The sequence below is a fragment of the Hemicordylus capensis genome, chromosome 1, assembly GCF_027244095.1.
Source record: "Hemicordylus capensis ecotype Gifberg chromosome 1, rHemCap1.1.pri, whole genome shotgun sequence".
NCBI classification, from domain to species: Eukaryota; Metazoa; Chordata; class Lepidosauria; order Squamata; family Cordylidae; genus Hemicordylus; species Hemicordylus capensis.
In genome coordinates, this window is record NC_069657.1 from 322,281,215 (window position 1) to 322,307,996 (window position 26,782).

The 26,782-nt window shown below is 43.4% G+C and overlaps 2 protein-coding genes across 7 annotated transcripts in view; one reads left to right on the forward strand and one right to left on the reverse strand.

Moving 5' to 3' along the window:
- The window catches only part of KLHL32 (kelch like family member 32), a 134,540-nt gene extending 128,618 nt beyond the window's left edge, over positions 1-5,922 (forward strand). For both annotated transcript variants that reach the window (XM_053287578.1, XM_053287577.1), the window contains one exon: positions 2,888-5,922. In XM_053287578.1, coding sequence (XP_053143553.1) covers positions 2,888-3,049 — 162 coding nt within the window. In that variant the 3' untranslated portion in view covers positions 3,050-5,922. The remainder of the gene's footprint in view (positions 1-2,887) is intronic.
- A 4,181-nt stretch (positions 5,923-10,103) lies between these two features.
- Positions 10,104-26,782, reverse strand: part of MMS22L (MMS22 like, DNA repair protein) — a 135,222-nt gene continuing 118,543 nt past the window's right edge. For all 5 annotated transcript variants that reach the window (XM_053287582.1, XM_053287579.1, XM_053287581.1 and 2 more), the window contains 2 exons: positions 18,424-18,591; positions 10,104-17,201 (listed from right to left, as the gene is read on the reverse strand). In XM_053287582.1, the coding sequence (XP_053143557.1) occupies positions 17,120-17,201; positions 18,424-18,591 (250 nt within the window). In that variant the 3' untranslated portion in view covers positions 10,104-17,119. The remainder of the gene's footprint in view (positions 17,202-18,423; positions 18,592-26,782) is intronic.

The window sequence follows — 26,782 nt, forward strand, 5'->3', positions numbered from 1 at the left end:
CTATAAATACAGATATAACTTGCGTAACTGTTTTTAAATGGGGTACTTCTCTATATCACAAACCGTAATTGACCTGGCAATCCATTCAGTGCAAAGACGGAGGGATCATTTTAAAAAGCAGGGTTGGTGTTGCTGCTGTAAGACTAGCTGGAATTTACTGTTAACAATGCCTTTTTCATTCTTGTTCTAAATGAATGAAATCCCTTTTATGCATCCCTTTCAGGAGGACTATTCTGCATACTTTGCTTTGTCCTCTGTTGATGGCCTGGGAGGTCCATGTATGCCACCCTGAAAGGCACAACTATAAATGCAATAATTTATCTATCAATCAGTCATATTACTTTACAGAGCTCCCAAATGAGGCTCTGTCTGCTTGTGCTCCAGAATGAAGTGGTAGAATAGACAGTGCTACTGGAGATAAGTCAATGAATACCACTGCTAAATGCTAAAACACACACAATTATGATGCCCCACTTGCAGGCTGAACTGGGGAGTATATTCTACCACTGCGTGTGTAGATCAGACAGACTTGAGTTAAACTGTGTGGCAGCAGATCAGTGATCCTGGCTAAATGTATGTTTGCCCAATTGTACATTGTACACTTCTAAAATACTGCCATGTTTTAGATCCATTGAAAGAATGGCTGCTATGTCATTTGGATTGCATAGTATTGGTGAATCAGGTGACCCAAAATGTGTGAGATAGAACTGCCTTTTTGTCAGGGACATTGCTAAATACTGAAAGATTTGGGGCCCAAGCCCACAGCCTCCCTTTCGATAGTTAGACTCAATCATATTCCCTCAAGAATAATTATGTCTCTTTTCTAAAATCTCTACTATTATAATACAGTACCAGTGAAGGTGGAAGCAGCAGGGGAGCTTCCACAGGTGAGGCTAGGAGCCCTCTGCCATGCTCTCTGCAGCTGCCTCCTCTTTCTGAAAGGAAGTGCAGCAGTGGTCATGGAAGTGGCTGACAATTCCTGTAAGATTACCACCTTCAAAACAGAAATAAAACAAATTCCACAGAAAAGCATCAGATTTTGTTGCTCGTAATGGAGAAGGTGTTTTCTTAAATACCCTGGACCGAAGCTGTTTAGGGCTTTTTAGGTTATAGCCGGTATTTTGCCCAGAAACGTATTGGTAACCAGTGTAGTTCTTTTAATATAGGTGTAATATGGTCTCTTTGAGATGCCCAGAGACCAAACTGGCTTCCACATTGTGTACCAGTTGCAGTTTCTGGACTACATACAAAGGCAGCCCTAAATAGAGCACCTTGCAGTAATCAAGTCTGGAGGATACCAGCATATGCACTGTTCTGAGATCATTTATCTTAATAAACCGATGCGGCTGAAGCCGATAGAAAGCACCTCTGGCCACTGCCTCAACCTGAGGCACCAGAGAGAAGCACTCTTAGACTGAGTACTTGTACTTTCTTGGGAGTAATGAAGTTGTCACCTTGCACACTAAGTACCTCCATCTTACTTGGATTCAGTCTTACTTTGTTAAGTAAGTCCAGTCACTCATCCAGTCCATCACTGCCTCCAGGCAGGCATTTAGGGAGGTTATGCCTTTTCCTGATGATATTGACATGGAGAAATAGACTTGGGTGTAATACAAAAAGAATCCAATGATAGAATACTAATGTTCAATTTAATAAAACTGTATCTAATACAATAAATAGCTATTCTAACTCAAGTATGGTTCCTCCAAATTAATAATATATCCATATAACAAAATTAAATGTATTGAAATTGATAAGTGAGATCTCATAAGAATGTCCACTATGTAACTGGTTAAGACATTCTTGGATTAATTAAACTGAACATTAGTATTATATTCATTTGTATTTTATTATTGGATTGGGGTTTTTTTGTATCACAGCCAATTGCTGAATCCAAATAAGGCTTTTGTGATTTTGCTTGATAACACCCTGCACCAAACTTCCTGATGATCTCTTCCAGAAACTTCATGTAGATGCTAAAAAACAACAACACTGGATACAGTATGGAGCCTTGTGGGATTCCATACAGAAGCTCTTGTTTTCAAGAGCCACAAGTGACACCATCTGGAATCTGCTTAAGAGGTAGAAGTAGAACCACTGCAAAGCAGTGCCTCCCACTCCCAACCCCCTGAGATGCTTGAGAAGGATACCATGATCAATTGTATTGAAAGCCACCAAGAGACCCAAAAGGACCAACAGAGTCCCATTCCCTCTGTCAGTTTCCAAATAGGAGTTTATCTATCAAGCTGACCAAGGCAGTCGCAACCACATAGCCCGTGGTAAGCTTTTCTGAAAGGTGATGTTTTCTGATGGAATAAACCTGATAGGTAATGATAGATCAGTTTCTGATAGATCCACTTCAAAATGGTTTTTGGGTGGTCTGTGTGAAATCTGACAGGTTAATGCAACACTTCAGTCTGAAACAGAAGTGCATCAGGTTAATGAAATACTTTACTATCATAAACAGTACCCATCAGAACAGAGTAATGAAAAAACTGAAATCTGACATGCATGAAAAATTATGATCATTAGAAAACATTACTGAAAAATACTGTAATGAGAAATTATGGTCCAGTATGCTAGAAAACATCAACCCATTGGAAAAGCTTACCCCAGTATTTAAATGTGAATAGGAAATTTCCATCTGGTCCATCAGAATACATTACCCATAAGAAAAGCTGAAATCTGACAGCTTATTAACAATTACATTCTTGTCCTTCAGAAAACATACTGGGTAAGAAAAAAAAATTGCTACAGATAGTGATGTGGGGCTCTTAAGCAAGTCATTGGTGGCCCATACCACTTTCTAATGATGCCTCTGCTGTGGGTGCTGCTGCAGTTCATTCCTGAAAATATTTTTTGTCTTACCTCTTTTTGGCTTTTATAGGTGCTAGATGTGAGTAAGGAAGGAAAAGAAGAAGTGTTCTACGGGCCTACCTTGCCTTTTGCTTCAAATGGAATAGCGGCCTGCTTCCTTCCGGCCCCATACTCCACGTGCCCAAACTTGCAACCTTTGCAAGTGCCTCATCACAAGATAGGCACGATGTGAGAAAGAGCGTGTGACTTACAAGAGATCATCACCCTCACTTTCCCCAAGTATCTCTTTGAACCAAACAAATGAAGAAGTGGTTGCAAAATTCTTCCTTGTATTAAATACAGTAGAAGCCAAAAAGAAAAATTGAGCAAGAGGGTTCAGAATTAAACCTGACTCCAATTCCTGTTTTCGAGTAGGGCTGGGCATCTTTGTCTAGTAAGATTTCTTATCCAAGTATTCTAGGAAAATGTTCTGCAGCTTATCTGGTCTCCTGTTTCTCAAGATGGACTATGCCTCTGGATTTCTAGAAGTGCTTTTCTCACACACACACACACACACACACACACACACACACACACACACACACACACACACCATGTCAGTAAGGGCACTACTACATATGCAAATTAATATCTTTTGCAAAAAAGATACTAAATTATTTTGCTTCCACACTTAGTTGCTATTAACATTCACATTAGATACTGTGAACCAAGAACAAAAATATTTCCATTGGAGATGTGCAAGAGAGACTTTTTCTGCCTTTAAGGACACTGCTTCTCAGACGCTGAGATACAGCTGAAGTGAACTTGGACTCCCTAAAGACCTGAAAATATCAGCTTTTATTTTGGTTGCTAGCCCATAAGATAAAAGATGACTGTTTTCAGCATATTTCATCTGCAGCTGTGAAAAAGGTGCTCTTTATAATCGTCGGACAAGTGGGTGTGCTTCACATTTGCCTCATGAATTGGAGGGGACTGAAGGCTGCACAAAAGACTAATGTAGTCATATTTGCTACTGATGGTGCAGAAAAGGTAGATATGGACCCATTTCCAGAAGGGAGGGCAAGGGAGAAATAGAGGCAAATTAGAGAGTGCAGTAAATTCTTGCCTTAGCGTTCAAGATTGTTATGTTTTAGAAGGAAATGGAATTAAAACATGACTTGCCAGTCATAAAGTGGAGGTTGTTGGTCATCTTGTGCAAAAGTCCTTACATCTGTGTACACATCCAAAGTAGTTTTTTAAAACCTGAATTGTTTAACTCCTAGACTCTCATTTGGCAAAAGCTGTAAATAAAATAATGCAGTCCAATATCTAAATGTCATTCTGAAATTTAGAGTATATTCTGACAACACCAGTGCTGGAAGCTTTGACTAGGACAACATAATATAAAAGTGTTTCCAATATGTTGGCAAGCTTTTTTTAGAGGAAGATGTTTGCTTCAAGTTAGTGAAATTGATTGTTGCCTATTCCATCTTTGTACTGAATATCTGACTCTAGACAATTTTGAATCAATCACTATAATGCTTTGCTATTAGCTCACACATTTACTACTAAAGTGTATGAAGCACTCCTGAATTTTCTTCTGTGAAAGAATATAGCAAGCAACTTTTTCATCCCTTTTTTCATAATTTGGGATTTCTGATGCTTTGAACAAGAGAGCTCGGTACAAAATAGGAACAGTTAGGCCACAGTGCCAGTGAAGCTGTGGGAAATCTTGCCCTTCAGGTTTGAGGAAAAAGAGGAAATCCTCCTTGGATCATTTGGGACAACAATCTTCACCATTTCCCAAGCAGGACTACTTTGGCAAAAACCTGTAAATGTGAACGCCACTTGCCAGCAGCTGACCTCTGCTCAGTGCTAGGTTTCACTCAGCATTAGAGAGAGGCCCTTTAAGAGACATGGAGACTTGTCAAGCCCCAGTGAAATCAGGGAAGGCACACACTGGGAAATGCAGTCCTTCCCTGCTCTTTCCATAAAGCTCTATGGTGAGCAAGAGCTGGGAAAGATTACACTTCCCAGTGCTCTGTGCTCATCTTCCAAGATGGTATTGCAGCTCAGGAGGACTCTCTTGGTTTCCTTTCAGGGAGCTCCACCAGCACTGGACAAAAACACCTTCATGCGGTGCCACACGCCTGTGCAGCTATTAGGCCTGTGTGGCGATTCAACAGGCGTAATGTGAATAAATAGGCAGGGAGCTGTGCTTAAGGTTGTGGGAGTCACCTCTGGCTTGCTGCAAGGACTGGCTTCGGAAGTTCCCTTTGCATTCAGTGGCCAATATATGCCCTTCAACTTCCCATTCTCCTGCTTTAGAGCACAACTGGAAGCGCAAGAAGCTACAACATTGCCAAAGTAGATTCCCCTTGTTGTCTGAAACCCACTCTTTAGTTTGTACTAGTTCTACACATCAGTCTGATGGTCAGAGCAAATGCCATGTGGCCAGTAGGCTTTGGCTGGGCTGAGGACACTTGAGATCCCAAAGTGTCCTTAACACAGACCTTTACCCAGAAACACCCTCAGAAGCATAATACATTTTGTAACTGGCAATCCACCCAGAACCTTTCCCCATTCTGGAATCTGTTAAAAGCAAGCAACAACAGTGGCTGCTACTTAGACGAAACAGCCAAACCAAAATATCATTGCCTCTTCAAGAAACAGGCCCGTCCTTTTCACAAGTTTTGCGGGGAGCCTGTAAGAGATGGGACTGAGTATATCACTGGAGAACTAATTACCCATGAATCCCAGGCACTAAGATTTCTGCAGCTATTACTGTACAGCTTTGTATCATGCCCAGTTAATGAAATTATTAGCAAGTCCCAATTCCCACTGCTCAACATGGACTATTATTTAATATTAGCTTCAGACATGCAGCTATCGTAAGAACTTTAGTTTAAAACATTTAGATATTGAAGGGAATTGCACATCTTGAAGATCAAAACTGAAGCAGCTCATCTCATCTGCAATGACTATGGAGCCGCTTTGTTTTGTTCAACATAAGCTCCAAGGGGCTCATGTGTGTATAAGTTAATACCCCCAGAAGCTCATATGGTGTGCCTCCATTCTACATTACAGGCATATATACAGTTTACAATTAAAAAATATTTAAATGTGGTCTGACTCTTGTATCCTGTCTATGTATTGTGTGATCTTATATGCAGAAATAAGTGTGTACATGTTAACTACCCAGGCCCCATGACTCACAAACAGGATAGGTGGAGCCCACTTGAAATGCCATTGGCTGCTTCAAGCTGCAAGCCATTCACATGAGGAGGTGTGCCTCAAGGATTTGCTCCTACAATGTAGGTTATCGCCATGGTTCTGAAACAATATTGTCAACACTTTTGCAGTGCCACAGAAACAATGCAGCAGGAGCAAATTGGTTGTTTCAGATGGTAAGCACACCAACAGCTTAACATCTGAAACAATCTCTCCAAAGACCCAATTTTAAATGACCTCCAAGAGAACTGGGCTTGTGGTAGCAAGCTTGACTTGTCTCCTTAGCTAAGCAGGGTCCACCCTGGTTGCATATGAAAGGGAGACTAGAAGTGTGAACACTGTAAGATATTCCCCTAGGGAATGCAGCCGCTCTGGGAAGAGCATCTAGGTTCCAAGTTCCTTCCCTGGCATCTCCAAGATAGGGCTGAGAGAGATTCCTGCCTGCAGCCTTGGAGAAGCCAATGCCAGTCTGTGTAGACACTACTGAGTTAGATGGACCTATGGTCTGACTCAGTATATGGAAGCTTCCTATGTTCCACTTGATTTACTTAAGCCTACGCTCTTTGAAAAGTACTAGGATTCTGTGGTCTCTCTCAAATATGAAATGCAAGATGGACACGTTCCCTTTTTTAAAAAAAACCGATCTACTTCTCAAATAAGGTACAAGATAAATATCCTAAACTCCCCTTTATGAATTAAAACAGAAGGGTCCCAATACGGATTAGAAATATAGAAAACAGAAGTAGCAAGAACTGCCAAATCCTAATGTGTGTTCATAACTGGTAAAATCAAGGTAACAGGACACTGGCACCTAACCATTGGGAAGCACAGGATTTTAGCTAACAAGGCAGAACCCACCCGCCCACCCACCCCCCAGCTTAATGGCTGACATGATACACAGTGTTAATGGTGACAGGAGGCTATTGGGCCACTGCTGTGGACATGGAAGCAGTGCTATCACTGGGGAGAAGGTTGCTTGGCCTACCAGTTTTAACAGTTTTCCCATTCCCATTTCCCTGGCTGCTGAGCCTGTGGTGGACTGAACCTGAACACCAAGCCAGCCAGTCACAAGGAGAGAAAGAAGGAGCAAGGCTAGGCTAGAGTTGGGGGTTTTTTTTAGAGGGAGGGGGGTCACTTGTGCAAGATTTACTTTTGGGAGGAGGGGTATCAGGTAATGGCTGCTACATTTTAAAGATATGGGGGAGGGAAGTTGGGGGGTGCACCTTCACTTGCCCCACTCCAAATTTGCTACACCTCTGGAAACATATCTATGATAATGTACACATTTTTAAATACAAAAAACTACATCAAATACCATATAGTCTTCTTGGAAAAAGTCTTGTTATTATAAAGGTAAAATTTCACACCCTCTTTATCTTAGAAGCTTTCTTCTAGACAAAATACCCTCTTACATAATTTCCACATATTCATCCTTTCAATAAAGATAAAAATATGTGAAATTCCACAGAGTGGATGTACATATAATTGTGAATGATGGCAATTAGTATGAATTTTCAACAATGAATTTTTCTCTTGCAGTTTCACAGACAATCATTTGATGTTTCTTAAGAAATTGTCAGTAATTTTTTGTATGTGATGGTCATTTTCTTTTTGAATGCTCAAGTGAAAAGGATCAGAGGTGAACAAATTATTTCAGTTCACATGAAAAACTAAATCAGAAACTCACTGAAATATATAGCACTGAAGAAAATCATACAAAATCTAAGGAGAGGAAAAATTACCATGAATATACATACCATAATCATAGTACAGCAAATATGAACAGAAAAAATTCTAGACATTTTGCTTCAGTTCAGAAGAAAACTGAATGAAATGGTTCTGAAACCCCTTAAGCAGAATGTTAGAATCCATCCTCAGTAGCCTGCATGTTGATTGACCAAGTCCAAAGAGAGAATATAAATCTATATTCTGTTTCTGAACTTGGTCATCAACATACAGACTGAGGATAGATGAGGGTATGGAGAGGGTTTCTGACAATGGTATAGGACACTTACCCATGCAGAAAACTCTTAAACAACTTCATCATCACTTTCTGAAGTGACCTATGGGTGGGTTGCATTAAGGGGAAGCATGAACCATTGTATAGTTTGAGCCCCAAACAACTTTGCGAATGATGACGATTTGGGTTCAGGTTCTTCTCGCAAGTGTTGTGAACCAAGCCTGATTTGTATACTAGATATGCTCAGGAGCTAGCAGATGAAATTAGGCTTTTTTCCATCAGTGTCACAAAGTGACCGGTTCTTTTATACAGTGACCATGTATGGTCTGGACATGAAGGTAGAAAGAAGTCCCAAAACACTCCTAAATGATTCAATGGGCTTTATTATAGAAAGTTGCTCATCAGGATAAAATTGAAACAGGTCATCAAAATTAAACACGTTACTGATTCAAGGTGTAGTGTAGTGTGCCTGGTTATTTTCATATGTGTGTGCAATCAATAGTTACAACTGTCTAACAAATCCTAATAAAGCATTTAGAGAGAAACAGAGAAAGGCAGGAGGGAGGGCTTAGGAAGGGGGTAGCAGTGATTAGTAGGGAGGAGGGAAGTGGGCAGCAGGCTAGGCTGTGCATTGAATAGGCATCTCACTCACCAGGTTCACGAAGAAGGCTTCAAAGGATTTGTTCATTGCTGGAACTTGAGAGCGATGCAGCTTCAGGTGCAAGGAGCTGGCACTGGATTTCACAGACAAAGGTAGCCCTTGATTCTTCACCCCATCGCAAGAATCACTGAGCAGCCTCTTGTCTGCAGGTTTCAAGCCTCTGCTAACTTCAACTAGACAGCAAGCACTGGGGATGAGCACATGAGCAAGGTCTGCTGGTTAGGCAAATATTGCTGGGAGTGCCATGGCTGGGGAGTCTTGACTTCTCACTGTGCAGCAGAGGTCAACAGACAGTCCCTTCTGCCTGGAAAGAGTTCCTGCTTTTAGCCCCACGGCTTGGGCAGCAAACTCTGGGATCGCTCGTGAGCAAGTATTGCTTGTAGGCAAAGATTGCTAATTTGCCATGTCCACAGACTCCCTCCTTATAGTGGTTTCATCCATTGAGTCTCCTGGATCGCAAAAGGTGCCCATTCCTGTTATCCTCTGGATATTGTCTTTTAATTATCAAAATTAGCTCAGGATATTTGGTCAGTCAGGGAACACAGGATATTGCTCTATTGTATTGTTCTATTGTCATTCCCCAAAACAAATCTACATTTTCTCCTGCCTTGTCCCAAGAATGTTAAAAGTCAGAGGAGTTAGTGAAAGAATCAAATCTATTTGTGTAAGACAGCAATTAAATTACTTCTTGTGTACATCTATCTAGTGTGTAATTATAACAGAAGAATGTTTGAAGTAGCAACATAAGGGGTGCATGGTTTGAGGCTAGTTAATCAATACATTTGACTGAAGCAGATGCATCCTTTGCAGCGGAGGTAGGGGATTACCTGAAAGCATGTTAATTGTAGCAGTGTGAGACAGGCAATCAAGCCCAACCCATTGTCTCCCCCATGAGTTTCACAAACACTGACAAACAATGTTAGGATTGCCCCTGCCTTCACAAATCATTTACCAGGCAGTCATGAGGTCTGGTAAATGAATTCATCTGAATTCAGGCATTAATTGATTCCTTAATAAAATGGAATTCAGACACAGGCCTGAATTCTACACAATTATGGGTTGGTAATTCTGGGTTTAAATATTGGGGTCAGGGTGTCCCCAACACAAGCACAAATCAAGCCCCCCATAAGTGTTTCAGGGCAGAGACTTCCCTCCCCAACACCACATCAAGCATACAACCCCAGTGAGTGGAAAGGAGGCATGGTATTTCATAGAAACCCACTACTTAGAAGGTAATGAAGGAAGACATCATGGTGTGGGAAGAATGCAAAGCAGAAAGAAGTCAGTCTCCATCTTCCTGCTTCCCTCACACATTGGAATGTATTGTGGATATCTGACAGGTTGACCTGTCTTGTATTAAGACACCAGGTCTATGGTTACACAGATTTGATTAATATTTATAGGGCATCACATATGCTTTAGACATACAGAAAAATACTTTCACTATAATTTTAATTTATTTTATTTATTTATTTATTTAAAAGTCACAGATTAAAATACACAACACAATAAAAATAGAATAAAAAGTTATTAAAACAAGTTTTTAAAATTATTAAAATTAATACTTGACAATTACCATCTTCAAATTCATGCAATTTTTGTTCTCAAACCCCTAATGCAATATGCAGGGTACAGTAAAACAGTAGTGCCAGAGCCATGTCTGTAAGAGCAGGGTGGTGCACCACACATTGGTGGAGGATGGCAAGGAGATGATATCATTACGAAACATGCTGTTGAAATGTCCGTATGGTGCACTGCAACTATACTAAATTTGATTCAAATTGATCCACACATTGCAAAGTTGTTAGAAGGCAAAACACACATGGACAGACACATGGAGAGCAAGGCGATCTCATAAGGCTACTTCCCATGAGAAAAGTAGGTTAAAAACAAGCGGGGGGGGCACATACAGCCACCATCTTGAAATGGGTTCCAGAATTCATTTATGGGTTATCAAACTTTAATGTCTTCTATAATCTTAACATGTGTATCAAGTTTGGTGCAAATCAGTCAGGTGGTTCACAAGCTAGCCCACTACCTAAAACATTCATGTGTCCGCCATCTTGAATTGGGGTAGGTAACATCATAAAATATGCCATTGAGGTACCAATGTGTCACTACAAATTTGCCAAATTGGTCCATGCATTGCAAAGTTGGGGGGGGGAGTGGGGGGGGGGGGACAACACACATGGACACATACACAGCAAGGTGATCTCATAAGACTACTTTCCAGGAGGAAAATTGGCTTTTAAAAAGGCATATCTAGGCTCACATGCAGAGGCTTTGCATTCTATTCTCCATTATCATGACTCCTACCAGAGCCAGAGAAGGGGAGGGGGCGATCACTGGGGATGAATACTTGACTGCAAGAGATTCGCAGTAGGCTGCCACCATCCACTCTACTTTAATGTGGGACAAACCACTCTTTCCCAATAAGATTCCTGGGGGAGGTTCAAGTGGCAAAACCTTCCCTAGAAGGGCTGAGCAGTCCTAGGCCTCCAAAAGGAATGTGACTAAGGCAGACACAAAATGAAGAGTAGCCACACTTCACCAACAAGGGTTTATAATTAAATAATTAAATAAAAAGAAAAAAAACTGTATGCAATAACAGTAATTGTCTCTTCATAAGGCAGATTGTAACAGAGAGTTTTCATTAAATCAGATAACTCTGATTCCAAGCAACAGAGTAAAGAAAAATAAGTTCCATCACACATCTAACTGATCTGGTCCTAACTTGTTACTCACAGTCTGTGAATGTCCCATTTCCCCAGCAGCTCTCAGCCTGCTGCTTCCTCAAGGCACTCCTGGGACAGAACTAACAGTCCAAATCTCTCTCCTCTCCAGTAGGAGGCTGAGTGTGTAGTTCCCACCCACTCTTCTGGATTGGTCCTTCTGCTTTGAATTTCCCAGGCTTTTTTCCTTATTGGGAAAGACCCACTCACCCAGCAGTTGCTCTAAGTGAGTCCCAGTCCTCCCAGAAAGCCTTCCCATCACTACATCCATGTATCTATTCTCTATTGTCAATATGAAACATTTCCCTTCTCAAGACAGGAACTTCTGGATCACAATTTATGGCTGCGTGCTATACTACTCAGTGTTATGGCATTACAGCAGCAACTGCTGTACTTTTTAAAAAGACAAAAATATTTCTTTTAATAGGTGGTTTTAGCTTGGATTTTTAACTTGCTTAATTTGGTTAATTTTATTAGTCTGATTTTATATTGTAACTGTTTTATAAATGTTGTGAGCTGCCCTGAGCAGTAATGTACTGGAGAGGTGGGGTATAAATGTTTTAAATACATAAATCTTCCAAAACCATTGGAGAATAGCTACCATAGTGAGATCCAATTCAGCTTATATGCCGAGTGGAGCACTGTCAAGGAAGTCCAATACAGTCCAACACAGATGTGTTGGACTTCAGAAGAGGAAACTTTTTTTAAAATGAGATTGGTGAAAAGGGAAAGTCAGGAGGATCAAATCACTCGAAAAAGCATGGAACTTAATAAAAACCACAATAATAGAAGCTCATTTGGAATTATGCCAAGAAGGAGGAAAGGTACCACCAAGTTCAGGACGACACCAGCATGGCTAACAAGTAAAGTCAGGGAAACTATAAAAGGGAAGAAGACTTCATTCAGAAAATGGAAGTCCTGCCCAAATGAAGAGAACAGAAAGGAACATAAACTCTGGCAAATGCAAGGAGACAATAAGGGATGCAAAAAGAGAGTTTGAGGAGCATATAACTAGAAGTGTCAGGGGGAATAACAAAAACTTCTTTACATATATCAGAATCAGAAAACCTGCCAAGGAGGCTGTTGGACCCCTAGATGATGCAGGTGTGAAAGGAATGATTAAGGAGGAAAAGGAGATTGCAGAGAAGCTGAATGAGTTCTTTGCATCTGTCCTCATGGCAGAGGATACTAACCATATCCCTGCTCCGGAACCGAGCTTCTCAGGCTTGGAGGCTGAAGAACTGGGCCAATTTGAGGTGATGAGAGAGGATGTTCTAAACTGTCTTTTAAAACTAAAAATTAACAAATTGCCTGGGACAGATGGCATCCACCCAAGAGTTCTGAAGGAACTCAAATGTGAAATTGCTGATCTCCTAGCAAAGATATTTAACTTGTCCCTACAACCATGATCTATACCAGAGCACTGGAAAGTAGCTAATGTAACCCTAATTATCAAAAAGGGATCGGGATGCAGGAAATTACAGGCTGATCAGCTTAACTTCGGTGCTGGGTAAATGGATGGAAAACCTAAGGACAAAATAAACATATAGAAGAACAGGACTTGCTGAAGGAGAACCAGTATGGTTTCTGCAAGGGCAAGTCTTGCCTCACTAATTCTTTGGAGTTCTTTGAGAATGTCAACAGGCATGTGGATAACTAAGATGATCAGGGGTCTGGAGCACCTCAAAGGCTCCTGAGTAAACTTAGCAGCCATGGGATACGGGGAAAGGATCATCTGTGGACTGGTAACTGGACAGGAAACAGGGTAGGAATAAATGGACAGTTTCCACAGTGGAGAGAAATAAGAAGTGGGACCCCCCTCCCCAAGGATCTGTACTGGGATCAGTGCTCTAGTGATCTAGAAGTTGGGGTAAGCACCGAAGTGGCCAAATTTGCAGATGACACCAAACTATTTAGGGTAATGAAAATGAAATCCACAATAGATTGTGAGGAGCTCCAAAAGGATCTCTCCAAACTGGGGGAGTGGGCGACAAAATGGCAAATGTGGTTCAATGTAAGCAAGTGTGCAGTGACATTGTATATTGGGACAAACTTCACATATACATCACATATGCACTGATGGGGACTGAGCTGTCTATGACTGACCAAGAGAGAGATCTTGGGGTCATAGTGGACAGCTTGTTGAATGTGTTGACTCAGTGAGCGGCAGCTGTTTTTGTTTTTGTTTTTTTTTAAAAGCAGATTCCATGCTAGGGACCATTAGGCAGGGGATTGCAAATACAAATGTAAATATTATAATGCCCTTATACAAATCTATGGTGTGGCCACATTTAGAGTACTGTGTGCCGCTCTGGTCACCATATCTTAAGAAGGACATTGTAGAACTGGAAAAGGTGCAGAATAGGGCAACCAAGATGTTCAGGGGCCTAGAGCACCTTCTTTATGAAGCCAGGCTACAGCATTTGAGGCTTTTTAGTTTTGAAAAGAGGCTACTGCAGAGAGACATAATAGAGGTGTATAAAATTATGCATAGAGTGGACAGGGTGGACAGAGAGAAATTTTTCTTGCTCTCTCACAACACTAGAACCAGGGGGTCATCCCATGAAGCTGAAGGCCAGGAATTTTAGGACTGACAAGAGAAAGTACTTTTTCACACAGCACATAATTACTCTATGGAATTCTTTGCTATGGGATGTGTTGATGGCCACCAGCTTGGATGGCTTTAAAAGGGGCTTAGACAAATTCATGGAAGATGGGTCTATCTATGGCTACTAACCTCAGAAACAAGATGCCTCCAAATACCAGTTGCAGGGAAGCAACAGCATGAGAGGAGGCAAGGCCTCACCTCTTGCCTGTGGGCTTCTCAGAGGCATCTGGTGGGCCACTGTGTGAACCAGGATGCTGGACTGGATGGGCCTTGGGCTTGATCCAGCAGGACGTTTCTTATGTCTTGCTATATAAAAACAAAAACATTGGTTCACATACTGCACAGTGTTCTGCAGGCATTTTGTGCACCACAGACCCTGCTGTATCTTTTCAATGGCCATTCTTTCCCAATAGCCAGGCAATTATGCATTTTCACATTTTCAAATCAAGCATTTTCACAAGTGCGTTATAGTACAACTCATATTTGGAAGTCAAAGCAGCTCCTACAATGTAAAGTGCACATGGAATGCTGCATGGTATGTGAGTCAGTAAGTATAATGGAAAGGATAATGGGGAGAAGAAGCAACTCACAATAACATAATTTAATTAACAGCCAGCCACCTAATGGTGCAGCAGGGAAACAACTTGCCTAGGGAGCAAGAGGAAGATGCTGAAAGGCATCACCTCATACTGCATGGGAGATGGCAATGGTAAACCCCTCCTATATTCTACCAAAGACAACCACAGGGCTCTGTGGTCTCCCGGAGTCGACACCGACTCGACAGCACTTTACTTATTTACACAATGGTCACCCTGATGCCAGACATAGGTTTTGGGCGGTATAAAATTATGTTAAATAAAAAATAAAAATAAAAATATCGCCAGTGCTTCCGATCTTCAGTACAAATCAGTGTTAATACACTTCTAAGTAAATGTATTTAGAATTGGATCCTAGTTCCTCTAACTTCAATGGAGATTACTTTTTTATTAACACAGTTAGGATCATCGTTCTAAAACATTATCAAGTGTTCAATATTTGCTATGGTTTTAGAGCATTTTTAAGCTGGTAAACATAAACTCCTCACAACTTCAAGCTCCTATGTGGCCCATCCAGATAGTTTGCAATGTACAGAACACAGCACCTGCATGTATGCAGAACATTTCCCACAATTTTGGGCTGGCTATATATATTTTTTGTTTGTTTTAAATTTTCTGCATTCTTTCGAGAAGTTCTCTAAACAATACCCAACATAGACTTTACAGAACCTCCTTTGCAATATTGCCATTCATATACATTGCATATGTCAGCAAACAGTCATATGCCAATGGTCACTGATATAATGTTAAATATAAAAGGCTGTGTTAACAGACCTTTGAACTTACCACATAACTGCAAATATTGAAAAGTAGTTTGTTGTGAGTCAAGAAATATATTTGTAAAAACGTTGTTTCTTTTAAAATCCCAGCTAAGTATTAATTATTCTTGAAATAAAAACATAACTCAGTTCAACAATTTGCTACAATATCTGCTCTCTGTTCACTTAAAAGTCTCTGTCCACTTACTTTCTAGAAGTAATGCTAAAGACAGACATCTGTTTTTGTTATCTAGCAATGGTAAAGACACAGATTTCGAAGGCATCTCACTTGAAGAGGCTTTTTAAGAAAACCTTTTCCAAACGGAGGCGTTTTGAGATGAATAAGACTCCTCCCAGGTGTAGGAGCTTACAAGAAGCTGCAATGCAGGTTCAATAAGTCACATTCATAATGAAAAGAACCTCCATGCTCTACACTATTAAGTAGCCCAAAAATGGCTTTTAGTTACTGTATTATCTGAAGTAATGATAGTTGATTTAGGGAAGAGATAATCTGCTTCCTTTACATAAGAATAATGCAACAATACAGAGAGGCTCTGAACAAGATTATAGGGAAGTTTCCATGGCAGTAATTGATAGACACACAAAAAAACAGTCTTTCATCATTAACTCTGAAAAGTTACAGTTTGTTTCAGTGGTTTTGCTACCAAGTCCATATAACTCACTACTGCAATGCAAATTTCTTGTAAGTTACAAGATTGTATAATTTAATGTAAGTGTGAATGCCATACATCAAATGAATTTGGAAATTACAGCAAGAATTATTATAGGGGTTAGGACTCAGAACTGGAGAAATAAAATATCATAAACATCCAAAAATAGCTGACAAATTCAATTTACTATATATACAAAATTCAACCATATGTTATCTTAAAATAATTTTTGTTCCAGCATTCCATCCTCCAGGTCTTATAATTGGGTTAAACAATCACCTTGCCAAAGGTCATTACAGTGATGATAAAAATAAAAGTTCCCCCTCCTTTTTTAGGCTTAGGAAAAAATAGACGACACTAGCACCCAGTGACCTGGGTAGCAGTTCTTATAACTGAATCAGTTCTTGTTATTCAAGAACGGGAACATTGCTTGTTCCACCAGCAAAAATGTACAAGGACAACAGAGAGGGGGTTATAGGTTGAATTCTGCAGTACATATCTACACATTTTTAATACAGGGATAGAGCTGGGACAGCTGTCACTATTCCACAGAGTGCGTACACAAGCTCTTCTGTTAACATAAGGTGGCTCAAGCATCCTGACCTAACCCTGGTCTTGCTTAGACTGAACCCTTTGCAGCCACCAACCTCATCTGACGTGTGTGCGTGTGCAAAACATCACTCAGAATGTCAGAATGAAAGGCCTGACAGCCAAAGTGTATTGATTCATTAGAGCAGAAAAACCTTACTGTTAGATTACACCTTTGCTGCTGCCCTTTCCCTTTTTTTTTTTAAGAGGGGAAAAAATCTTCAACAATACCTTAAGTCACCAACCTGCCTACACTCGTTGGCATTTTCTTCAGACAACTCCTAACAGGATTCAATGGCTCCTGCTCATCAACTGACAGAGACAAGATCCACACTACTTTTTCCCATGTTGCCTGCAATATTAAAAGATTACAACCAACGCTGCTGATGAATAGCTCATGCCACTCTCCGGAATGAAGCAGAAAAGCACAGTTCATTCGTAGACAAGGAAACTGAACACTGCAGCAACTATTGGCATCTCATGCAATAATTGTACACAAACCACCAATCACGATGCTGCTAATGGGTCTCATTTTCCAGTTTCAGTATCTCCATTTGTCCAGCTTCTGTGAGCTGAGATAAGAGTCTTTTATAGCCTTCTCTGTTAAGAGAGGAAAAAAAGAGACATGAAAATATATAACACTTTAATTAAACTAGTCTCACTGAGTTTGCAAATAAGTCATGTATTTCCCAGTCTATTTAAGGTAAACTGAGAACAAGAACCAGAGTACAATGTTGCTTATTATTATTCAGAATATTTATATATAGCTTTTCAATGAAAGCTTCCTCATTGAGAAAGCAAATGGAATGACAAAATGGTTCTGTGGCCTAAGATCTAAGGGAGACAGATGCCAGAAAATAGCCCACTGGGAGCAATGCTATGCTGGGGTGAATAGGGACAGTTGCTCTCCTCTTCCTATACATATATATGTACAATACCACTTTAGACATGCCTCTTTGCCCAGTTGGCAGGGATTTTATCTCTCACTATGTATTGCTGATGGTGGGAGCCCCAGCTGGAGGGAGGGGGGAGCTCGGCAGCTCCTCCCAGATGCCCGGTGGCTCCTGGATGCAGGACACGATGGGTCCTTTGAACCTGTTCACCCTATTCCAGCTCCATCCCTGTTCAAGGTGAGAGAAAGGCACTGCTGGGCCTGCTAGACCCAGCACTCAAGGTACTGGAAATTAAATATTGGAGCTTCATTCTAGTTCTAGTCACAACTATTGCACCTAACTAGTGTCTTTAAGTGGGATGTGCATCCCAATCCGTGTCAGATGCATCCATCAAATCCAGTGTGATCCAGAAGACTATCTTGGATGTAGAGGTAGGTCTGCTGCGTGAGCAGCTCTCTCTTGCTGGAACTGGGCATGTGTATAAATGTATTTTATATAATCAACTTCGCTCTGTTATCTGTGCAAAGCAGCAGAAATTGATTTACTTTAATTCGGAGAACCCTGCTTTCCATATGTACATCCCAACTCATTAAATTAATAGTAGATATTTCTTACACCAAGAGCTTCATACTTGGGTTAGACATGTGCTATAGAATTTGTTCACAGCAAAGCAGCCTAGTTCAATAAGGAGCAAACAGGCTCTGATAGCAGCTTATTTGTGCATACGTGTGACCGTGCAAGCCCACCAACAAAATCTGAAAAGATGTTCCATTTCATAAATCAAATTCATATTTATTAAAGATCTAGGTGAAGTTAATTCTGGACAAACACTGCCTGAAAGAAATCTATGCTGCAGTTTAAATATGCCTTTTGTGAAGCAAGCGAACGTCTGTTCATCATCCAAAAGCAAGAGTAATCCCCAAACATACCTTTGCACAGTGTTTCTGCCAAGACCTTGTTTGTACTCAGAATTCCTCAGGGCTTCTGTCATAGCAGGAATCAAGCTGATAACTAGAGACTGGTCCAAGACTGCCACTGCTTCCAAGATACTGTAAACTTGATTATCATATACAGTAGTGTAATCTTGGATAAACTGCCTGAAGGAAGAAACAAGGGCATTTAGTGCAAGGTACAGAAATTGGTTCTCAGAAAACAAAAACAGGTGGATAGATAGACAGATAGACAGATCTATTTTTAAGAGTCCTGGGAGCACATAAATGCTTAAATCACAGGATCAGATCTAGAGAGAACGATACATAATACAAATTTCTAAAACTAAAAACCTAATCACAAATCCAGCAGTTGCTAAAGTGTGTAGAGTGATTTATTCAATATAGTATGCACTGGAGAAAGTGACTCAATTTAAGATATTGTGAAAAAACACCATTTGCACAAATCACAGTATAGTGTGACAGAACAACTGTGATGGAGAAGTCCTTTCTTGATCTACGTTTGATACAATAAGTAGTCCATAACTCCAACTTGCATCCCTGGGTTCCCGAACAACAAGCTGACCAGTTCTCATACACACATTGTCTCAGTGAAAATGTGGAATTCAAGGTTATGAATCTTTTTGCGCTACCCGTGTCAAATGCAAATAGAATGTTGTTTCCAAATAATTGGCCCTATCCACCCCCCGCACAGTACCTCCAGTGACTGTTGCTGGTGTCTCTCTTATGTTTCTTTTTAGATTGTGAGCCCTTTGGGGACAGGGATCCATCTTATTTATTTATTATTTCTCTGTGTAAACCACCCTGAGCCATTTTTGGAAGGGTGGTATAGAAATCGAATGAATTAATGAATGAATAAAGCAAGCAGTGCCTCCTATTCCCAAATCCCCAGGTGAGCCAGAAGGATACCATGGTTGGGATGGTATTGAACACTGCCTAGAGATCCAAAAGAACCAACAGAGTCATACTCCCTCTGTCGATCCCCTGGTAAAGGTCATCCATCAGGCCGATCAAGGCAGACTCAACCCAATAGACTTCTCTAAAGCCAGTTTGAAATGGGTCTAGATAATCTGTTTCCTCCAAAACTACCTGGAACTGATTAGCCACCACTCTCTCAATCACCTTGCCCAACCATGGGAGATTGTAGACCGGCCTATAACTATCCATCACTGAGAGATCTAGGGAAGGCTTCTTATGTAGTGGTCTAATCATTGCCTCCTTCAAACAAGGAGGCATCCTACCCTCCCTCAGCGATGAGTTAATGATATTAACTTGGCCATCTCCAACAATTTCCCTGCTAGACAGAAGCAGCCAAGTCGGGCACGGATCGAGAGAACAAGTGGTAGACTGCACCGCCCCAAGCAGCTTGTCCGCATCCTAAGGCATCACAGATTGAAACTGACCCAATCTAATACTGCAAGAGAGATTGCTGGACAGCACCTTAATAGACTCTGCAAAAACAGTGGAGTCCAAGTTGGCCCGAATACAAGAGAATTTGTCTGCAAAGAACCCATTAAAAGCATCGCAGCAGAACAAAGTCTTCGGGGACTGGTTTGAAATGGAAGGAGCTTGAATCAAACTCCTCACAACCCAGGACAGCTCTGCTGAACGTGAACCTTCAGAAGCAATGCACACAGACCAGAATTGGTTTTTTGCCGCATGCACCGCTTCCGCATAAACCTTCAAATGGGCTCTATGCTGTGTCCTGTCACATTCAAGCCGAGTTCTCCTCCACTTATGCTCCAGTCCCCAATCTTGCTGCTTCACACCCCGTAAAAACAGGTAAGCACCTGTAACTTATGATCTGGATGTGATCCGTTGTAGCCATAAGGAATGGGTTCTGCGCCTGCGCAGGGACCTCGCGGGCTGATTGTCTAGCTCCTCTTGACGCCCCTCCTCTGCCTGCACGTGCTGTGCTGAGACCGTTAAGAGTGGCGGTTGGGGCGTCTCCTCTTCAGTTTCTTGCAGACCGCCTCCAGGGGCAATCTGCAAGTTGAATAGTCCCTTTCCCCCCCAACTGGTACTGCAGCGGGGATGGTCAGGGAGGGTACTTATGGCTACAACAGATCACATCCAGATCATAAGTTACAGGTAAGCAACCTGTTTATCTGGACTGTGATCCGTTGTAACCATAAGGAATGGGTGATTAGCAAGCTTCTCCGCTCTGGAGGTGGGTGCAGTCGACCCAAAGCTTATGCTAACACCCCTTTCAGTACAGTCCTTCCGAAATTTGCTTCACGCGCCATTCTCAAATCAATACCGTAATGTTTGATAAATGGCTGCTGAGATGACCATGTGGCCGCCATGCAGATATCTGACATCTTGATGCCTGATAGGTGGGCTGCTGACACCGCATAAGCCCTAGTTGAATGTGCCCGCACCATTCTTGGTGGCGCAACCCCCTGGCATTTATATGCCTGAAAGATTAGTTCCACTATCCAGTGCGCAAGGCGTTGGCGTGAAACCGGACGACCCTTACATCTCCCTTTGTATGAGATAAAGAGTTTCCTACTTCTACGGTAGGCATGAGTCCGTTCCAAGTAATACAGAAGGGCCCTTCGCACATCCAATGAGTGGAGTGCTCTTTCCAAATCAGTCTCAGGGTCCTGAAAGAAGGTAGGCAGAATTATCTCCTGATTTAAGTGAAAGTCAGTAACTACTTTAGTGCGAAAGCGCGGATCCAGCCTCAAAACTACCTTGTGAGGATAGAACTGAGTATAAGGCTTATCCACACGAAGCGCTGTCAACTTGCTCACTTGCTTCGCAGCTGTGATTGCTACCAGAAAGGCAGCCTTCAAGGAGAGCAGTCTAATGGGTATAGTTGCCAGCAATTCAAAGGGATGTTCCGTAAGTGCCGACAACACTAAGGACAAGCTCCACTGTTCCAATGGCTGATGCACAGGTGGATACAAATTGTTAAGGCCCTTTAGGAAACGTTTACTTTCGGGATGGGAAAACACAGTTGAGCCATCCCAACCCTTATGTCTGGATGAAATGGCAGCCAAATGGAGCTTGATAGAAACGTTGGCTAGTTCCATCAATTTCAGTGATGTCAAGTAAACCAAAACCTCGCGTGGCGTGGCATGTAAGGGCTTGATCCCCTTTTATTTCATATAAGTTCTATACCTCTTCCACTTGCAAGCGTAATTACACCTAGTGGACTCACGCCTGCTATTCAGCAAGATATCTTTCATAACCTGATTCTCCAGGCTGTCATTTTCAAGCCCTGAACTTCGGGATGCAACACCCTTCCCTGTTCCCTTTGTAACAGGTCCTGTCTCTTTGGGAACCTGTGGAAGGTGCCCTGCGATAACTGCAGAAGCGGAGCAAACCACGGTTGGCGTGGCCACCAAAGGGTCAGTAGAATGCAGTCTGCTCTGTCCCGAATAATTCCTGCTACCACTGGACCCAGAAGAGGCAGCAGCGGAAACAGATATAGAAGACCCACACCCCAGGTGTGTTGAAACGCATCCCCCAGGGACCCTCGACCTATGCCCGCACGTGAGCAATAGTTGGCACACTTTTTGTTGGCACGCTTCGCAAACAAGTCTCTCGAGGGGACCCCCCATTTGTTGAACACGTCTTGGAGATACATGTCTTATTTCCCACTCATGCCTCTGTTTGTAGATGGTGACTCTGCTCAGGCTGTCGGCCAGGCAATTGTCTACCCTCCACATGTGGAGTGCCATTGGATAAACAGTGTGCTGCACGCACCAGTCCCACAGCCTCTGGGCGAGTAGACACAGTGTCAGAGAGACCGCCCCCCCGCCCCCGGTGATTGATATAGGCAATTGCCGTCATGTTGTCTAACTGCAGCTGCACAGTCTCTCCTCTGAGAAGCGGCTCAAACGCCTTCGGGGCCAGAAACACTGCCATGAGCTCTAAGTAGTTGTGTTGCCAAGTTTGAGGTTGTGTCCAGGTGCCCTGGATGCAGTGGTCCATGCAATGCGCCCCCCATCCTGTTAAGGATGCATCCGTTGTCACCCAAAAGGTTGGGGTTAATGCTTCGAACAACACCCCTTGTGTTAGGTGCTGCACCTCCATCCACCAGCGTAAACTGCTCAAGACTGCCTGTGGCATGGTTAGGCGCATGTTCTGACTGTCCACATTGGGGCGGAAGTTGCGGAGGTACCACTGCTGTAACGTGTGCATGTGCAGACGTGTGTACTCTACCGTGGTAGTGCAGGAGGCCATCAGACCCAGCAGCTTCTGTATCCGCACCGCAGGTTGACACGAGGTGTCCATAAATTTCTGGATGAGTGAGTGTATCTGGCGAATGCGCTCCTGTGGCAAAAACGCCCTCTTTCTTCCCAAATCCATCACCGTGCCAATGAAGTCTACCCACCTCATTCGGGAGAGCTTTGACTTTTTCCAGTTGATGTTGACTCCAAGGTTTTCCAACAGGCAGATCACCTGCCTTATATGTTGGACCAAGATCTCCCTGCTGTGATTGATCAGGAGCCAATCGTCCAAGTACGGGTAGACCATCACCCCCTGCATCCTCAGGTAGGCAACTACTACCACCATAACTTTGGTAAAAACCCTCGGTGCTGTTGATAGACCGAACGGGAGAACCATGTACTGGTATATCTGACTTCCCACCGTGAACCGGAGCTATTTGCGGTGGTTCTCTTGGATGCCTACATGAAAGTAGGCATCCTTCAGGTCCAATGTCGCTGCCCATACTCCGTGGGCCAACAAGGGCAGGATAGCCTGCAGAGTGATCATTCTGAATTTCCTGGTCTCTATGTAATAATTGAGACCCCTCAAGACCATCATAGCCCAGATCCCGCCATCTCTCTTCGGGATCTGGAAATAACGGGAATAATAACCCAATAGTCTGTTCGCCCACTGCACTGGAGCAATCGCCTGCTTCTCTAGCAGAACCTTGACCTCCTCCTGTAGTACTTCTGTGGCCGGCGTGTATATCAGTCCTGAAAAAGGAGGCTTCTCCACAAATTCCAACGCATACCCCATCTGTACTATCCTTAGAACCCACCGGTCTGATGTTATGTTGTGCCATGCTTGAGCATGGCTTGCCAGTTTGATGGTATTTCTGACAACTACAGGACCAATGGTGGGGGTCCTGGTTAGACTGGCCGGCAGTGTTGGAATCAGGCCAATGTTCTGAACGTGCAGTGGACGAATCGTCCCATCAAAAGCTCTGCTTTGCAGCTTCCTTGTTTTGCCGTGTTGCATTCCCTTTTGCTTTCTGGTTATACCCCCTAGGGCGTGGATAGGGTCGGTATCGCCTTCTATACTCCTTTCTATCCTGGAATCTGTTGGACCTCTGACGTGAATAAGGGCGACCCTTTGATGTAGTCCCGGACGCACCAGACGATGCCATAAAGGTACGAGCCGTATACTTCGACTTTTTTTTAATGACTCCATGGACGTGTCCGTCTCTTCATGGAACATCCCTTTCCCATCAAATGCCAGAGATTCCACCCTTTCCTTCATATCTGGCTGAAGGGTGGTGGAGCGAAGCCAGGCATGTCTACGCATGGCCACAGCGGTAACCATCGTAGGTGATTCTGTCTCTGCCAAGTGCTTAAAGGCACTCAACTGCTGCCTTGTCACTGCCGTGGTTCTTTCATAGGTTTCATTAAACTTCCACTGGAAGTCTTCTGGTGACATAGAAGTTGAATCTTGCAGCAGTGCATCCCACAACAAATGATTATATCGTGCCATACAGGCTGCATAATTGGCAACTCAAATCGCCAGACTAGCAGTGCTATAAATTTTTCTACCCATGACGTCTATCTTTCTCCCTTCTTTATCCGCAGGTGTTGTATGACGGCGACCACCTTTTGATGTCGAGGCGCAGTCAACAACCAATGAATTGGGAACTGGGTGTCGCAGCAGGTAAGTGTTGTCTTCCTCAGTAACTCTGTACAAATTCTCCAAACGCTTAGAAGTCGGAGATATGACATGCATCTGCTCCCACACCATCTTTGCTGCCTTACTGATCGCCGGAATCATAGTGAGAGCAACCGGGTGTGAGGTCTTCAATTTCTCCATCATGTTATACACCGGGTCCACAACATCTGTATCTGGAAACTTCAGGTTCATCCCCAGAGCCTCCGCTATATCTCTTATTAGCATATGATACGCCTTCAACTCCTCCATTGGTGAGGTAGAGACACGAGGCGGGACGTCAGAAGAAGGGTCTGATCTCCTACTGACGTTGTCAGAGTCGGAACTTGCTGCAGAGTCATCATTCAGGCTGTCCCCTCCCGGGGAGGAAGGTGACTCTGACGGCGGGGGAGAAGATTTCCTCTTCCTTTTCCCACCAGGCTTTTCAAGGGGTTGTACAGCTGGCGGCTGATGTTGCAGGGCTTGAAGCTGATGCAGCGCAGCTGGTGGCTGAAGCGGCACAGATGACAGTTGGTGCTGCACAGTTGGTGCTGCATGGCCGGAGGCTGCAGCTGCACGACTGGCAGGGGCTGAAGTGGTACTACCGCCTGTCCTTGAATAGCAGAACCTGTGGCTGTTCTGCAGGTCGTTGGGCACAGGGTAGCTGCATTGCCTTCCAGCGCAAGTAATCTGCATAATCACCAGGTAATGTGTGCCGGAATCCACAACTGTGGGTTGGAGGTCCAGAAGGTAGTCCCATAGCGGGCTCAACTGCAGATGGCAGATGAACTTCTGTCGACTGAGCATGTACAGGTGAGTAGGAAGGTGTCCCAGGCAGCCGAACCGGTTCTCCCTCATCACGCTCATCATCAAGGCCAGTGCTCAAAAAGCCTTGGAAAGTTGATCCAGACGGAGTACTGGAAGCTGAGTCCAATAAGTCACGCAGTTCCGTCCCTCACCCTCCTTCTTGCACGCCATAACCTGGTGTCCTAGGAGTAGAAGGAGACTGAAAAGGGGTCTTTGCCAGATAGAGCAGATGGGGAGCTCTTCCTAAGGCTGCCGCCATAGCTGAGGCTGATGTCGACATCGAGGTTGCGCCATAAACTATGCCCTGGCCAGACAAAGTTGTTGATGCCAATGTCAATGTCGAAAACAGCAACGGTGCTGTCAATGTCGACCATGGAGGTTGAGCCATTGATGTCGACGTTGATGCCAATATCGAAGGTGGCGGCTGAACTATCAACGTCGAAGACGAATGCGGCGTCGCCACGGCCAATGTCGAAGCGGTCGACGCCGAAGTGGACTCATCTGAGTCACCTTCAAAAACCTGTGCCGATGCTGGGGAAGGGGTATGGTGCGCCTTTGCTCTTGGTGCCTCCAAACCCTTTGCCCGCTCTCGATGCCTGTGCTTCCCATTTTTAGAAACATCCTTGGGCTTCTTGAAAACAGCTTCTGAAGATTTCGCAGCACTCACCCCGGCGGTTTTAGACTAGTTCTGCGGTCATTCGACTCGGGAGAGTCTGATGTGCCCAATGTCGATTGGACCCCCGACATCGGAGGGGAGCCTGATGAGGTGCCAGGCCGTGGTGTTGGCAAGCGGAGCGCCTCGTCATATAACGCTGCCCTAAGGTGCAGCGCCCTATTCTGCCTCGTCTGTTTTTTAAAAGAGCAATATACCCTACACGCAGCGGTATTATGCTCCTCTACTAGGCACATTAAACACGCGTTGTGGTGATCTGTCGACAGCAGTTTGGCCCGACACTTCTCATATCTTTTAAAAGTTTTCTTCTCCTCCATAGCCAGATTGCTGGTAATGAAGGTAAACGCTCAGTTAACAACTCCAATAGTCTGTCACACAAACGCAATCCGATATCCGTTCCGAGGTCAAGTTGTAAAGGCGAACGATCTTTCAACAAATCCGTCCAGTAAGAGTAAATCGTAATCCAGTCCAAATCCAAGGTCAAATCAAGAGTCCAAAACACTTCCTAAAATTTCTCTCGAGGAGCAACAGCTACGAGGTTTGATTGCTAAGGTGGTCAAAGAGAAACTGAAGAGGAGACGCCCCAACCGCCACTCTTAACGGTCTCAGCACAGCACATGCAGGTGGAGGAGGGGCGTCAAGAGGAGCTAGACAATCAGCCCGCGAGGTCCCTGCGCAGGCGCAGAACCCATTCCTTATGGTTACAACGAATCACAGTCCAGATCTCCTCTGTATACCAAGAGGTCACTTTTAAAGCAGATCAGAAGGGACGCTTAGGAGTGATTGTGTCTACTGCCCTGGTGAATTCCCTATTCCAGGTTCCCACCAGGGGCATCGACAGAATCACTGGCAGGACCAACATTAAAACCCTCCAAGGCTTTTTGGAATCCTACTGGGTCCAGCAGCCATCTCGGGCAGACCCTGAAAGGCTGGTTTGTGGCTGTGAAACCAACCTTAACCAGGTAGTGGTCCATCCATGACAATGGGGAAACCACAGGATCT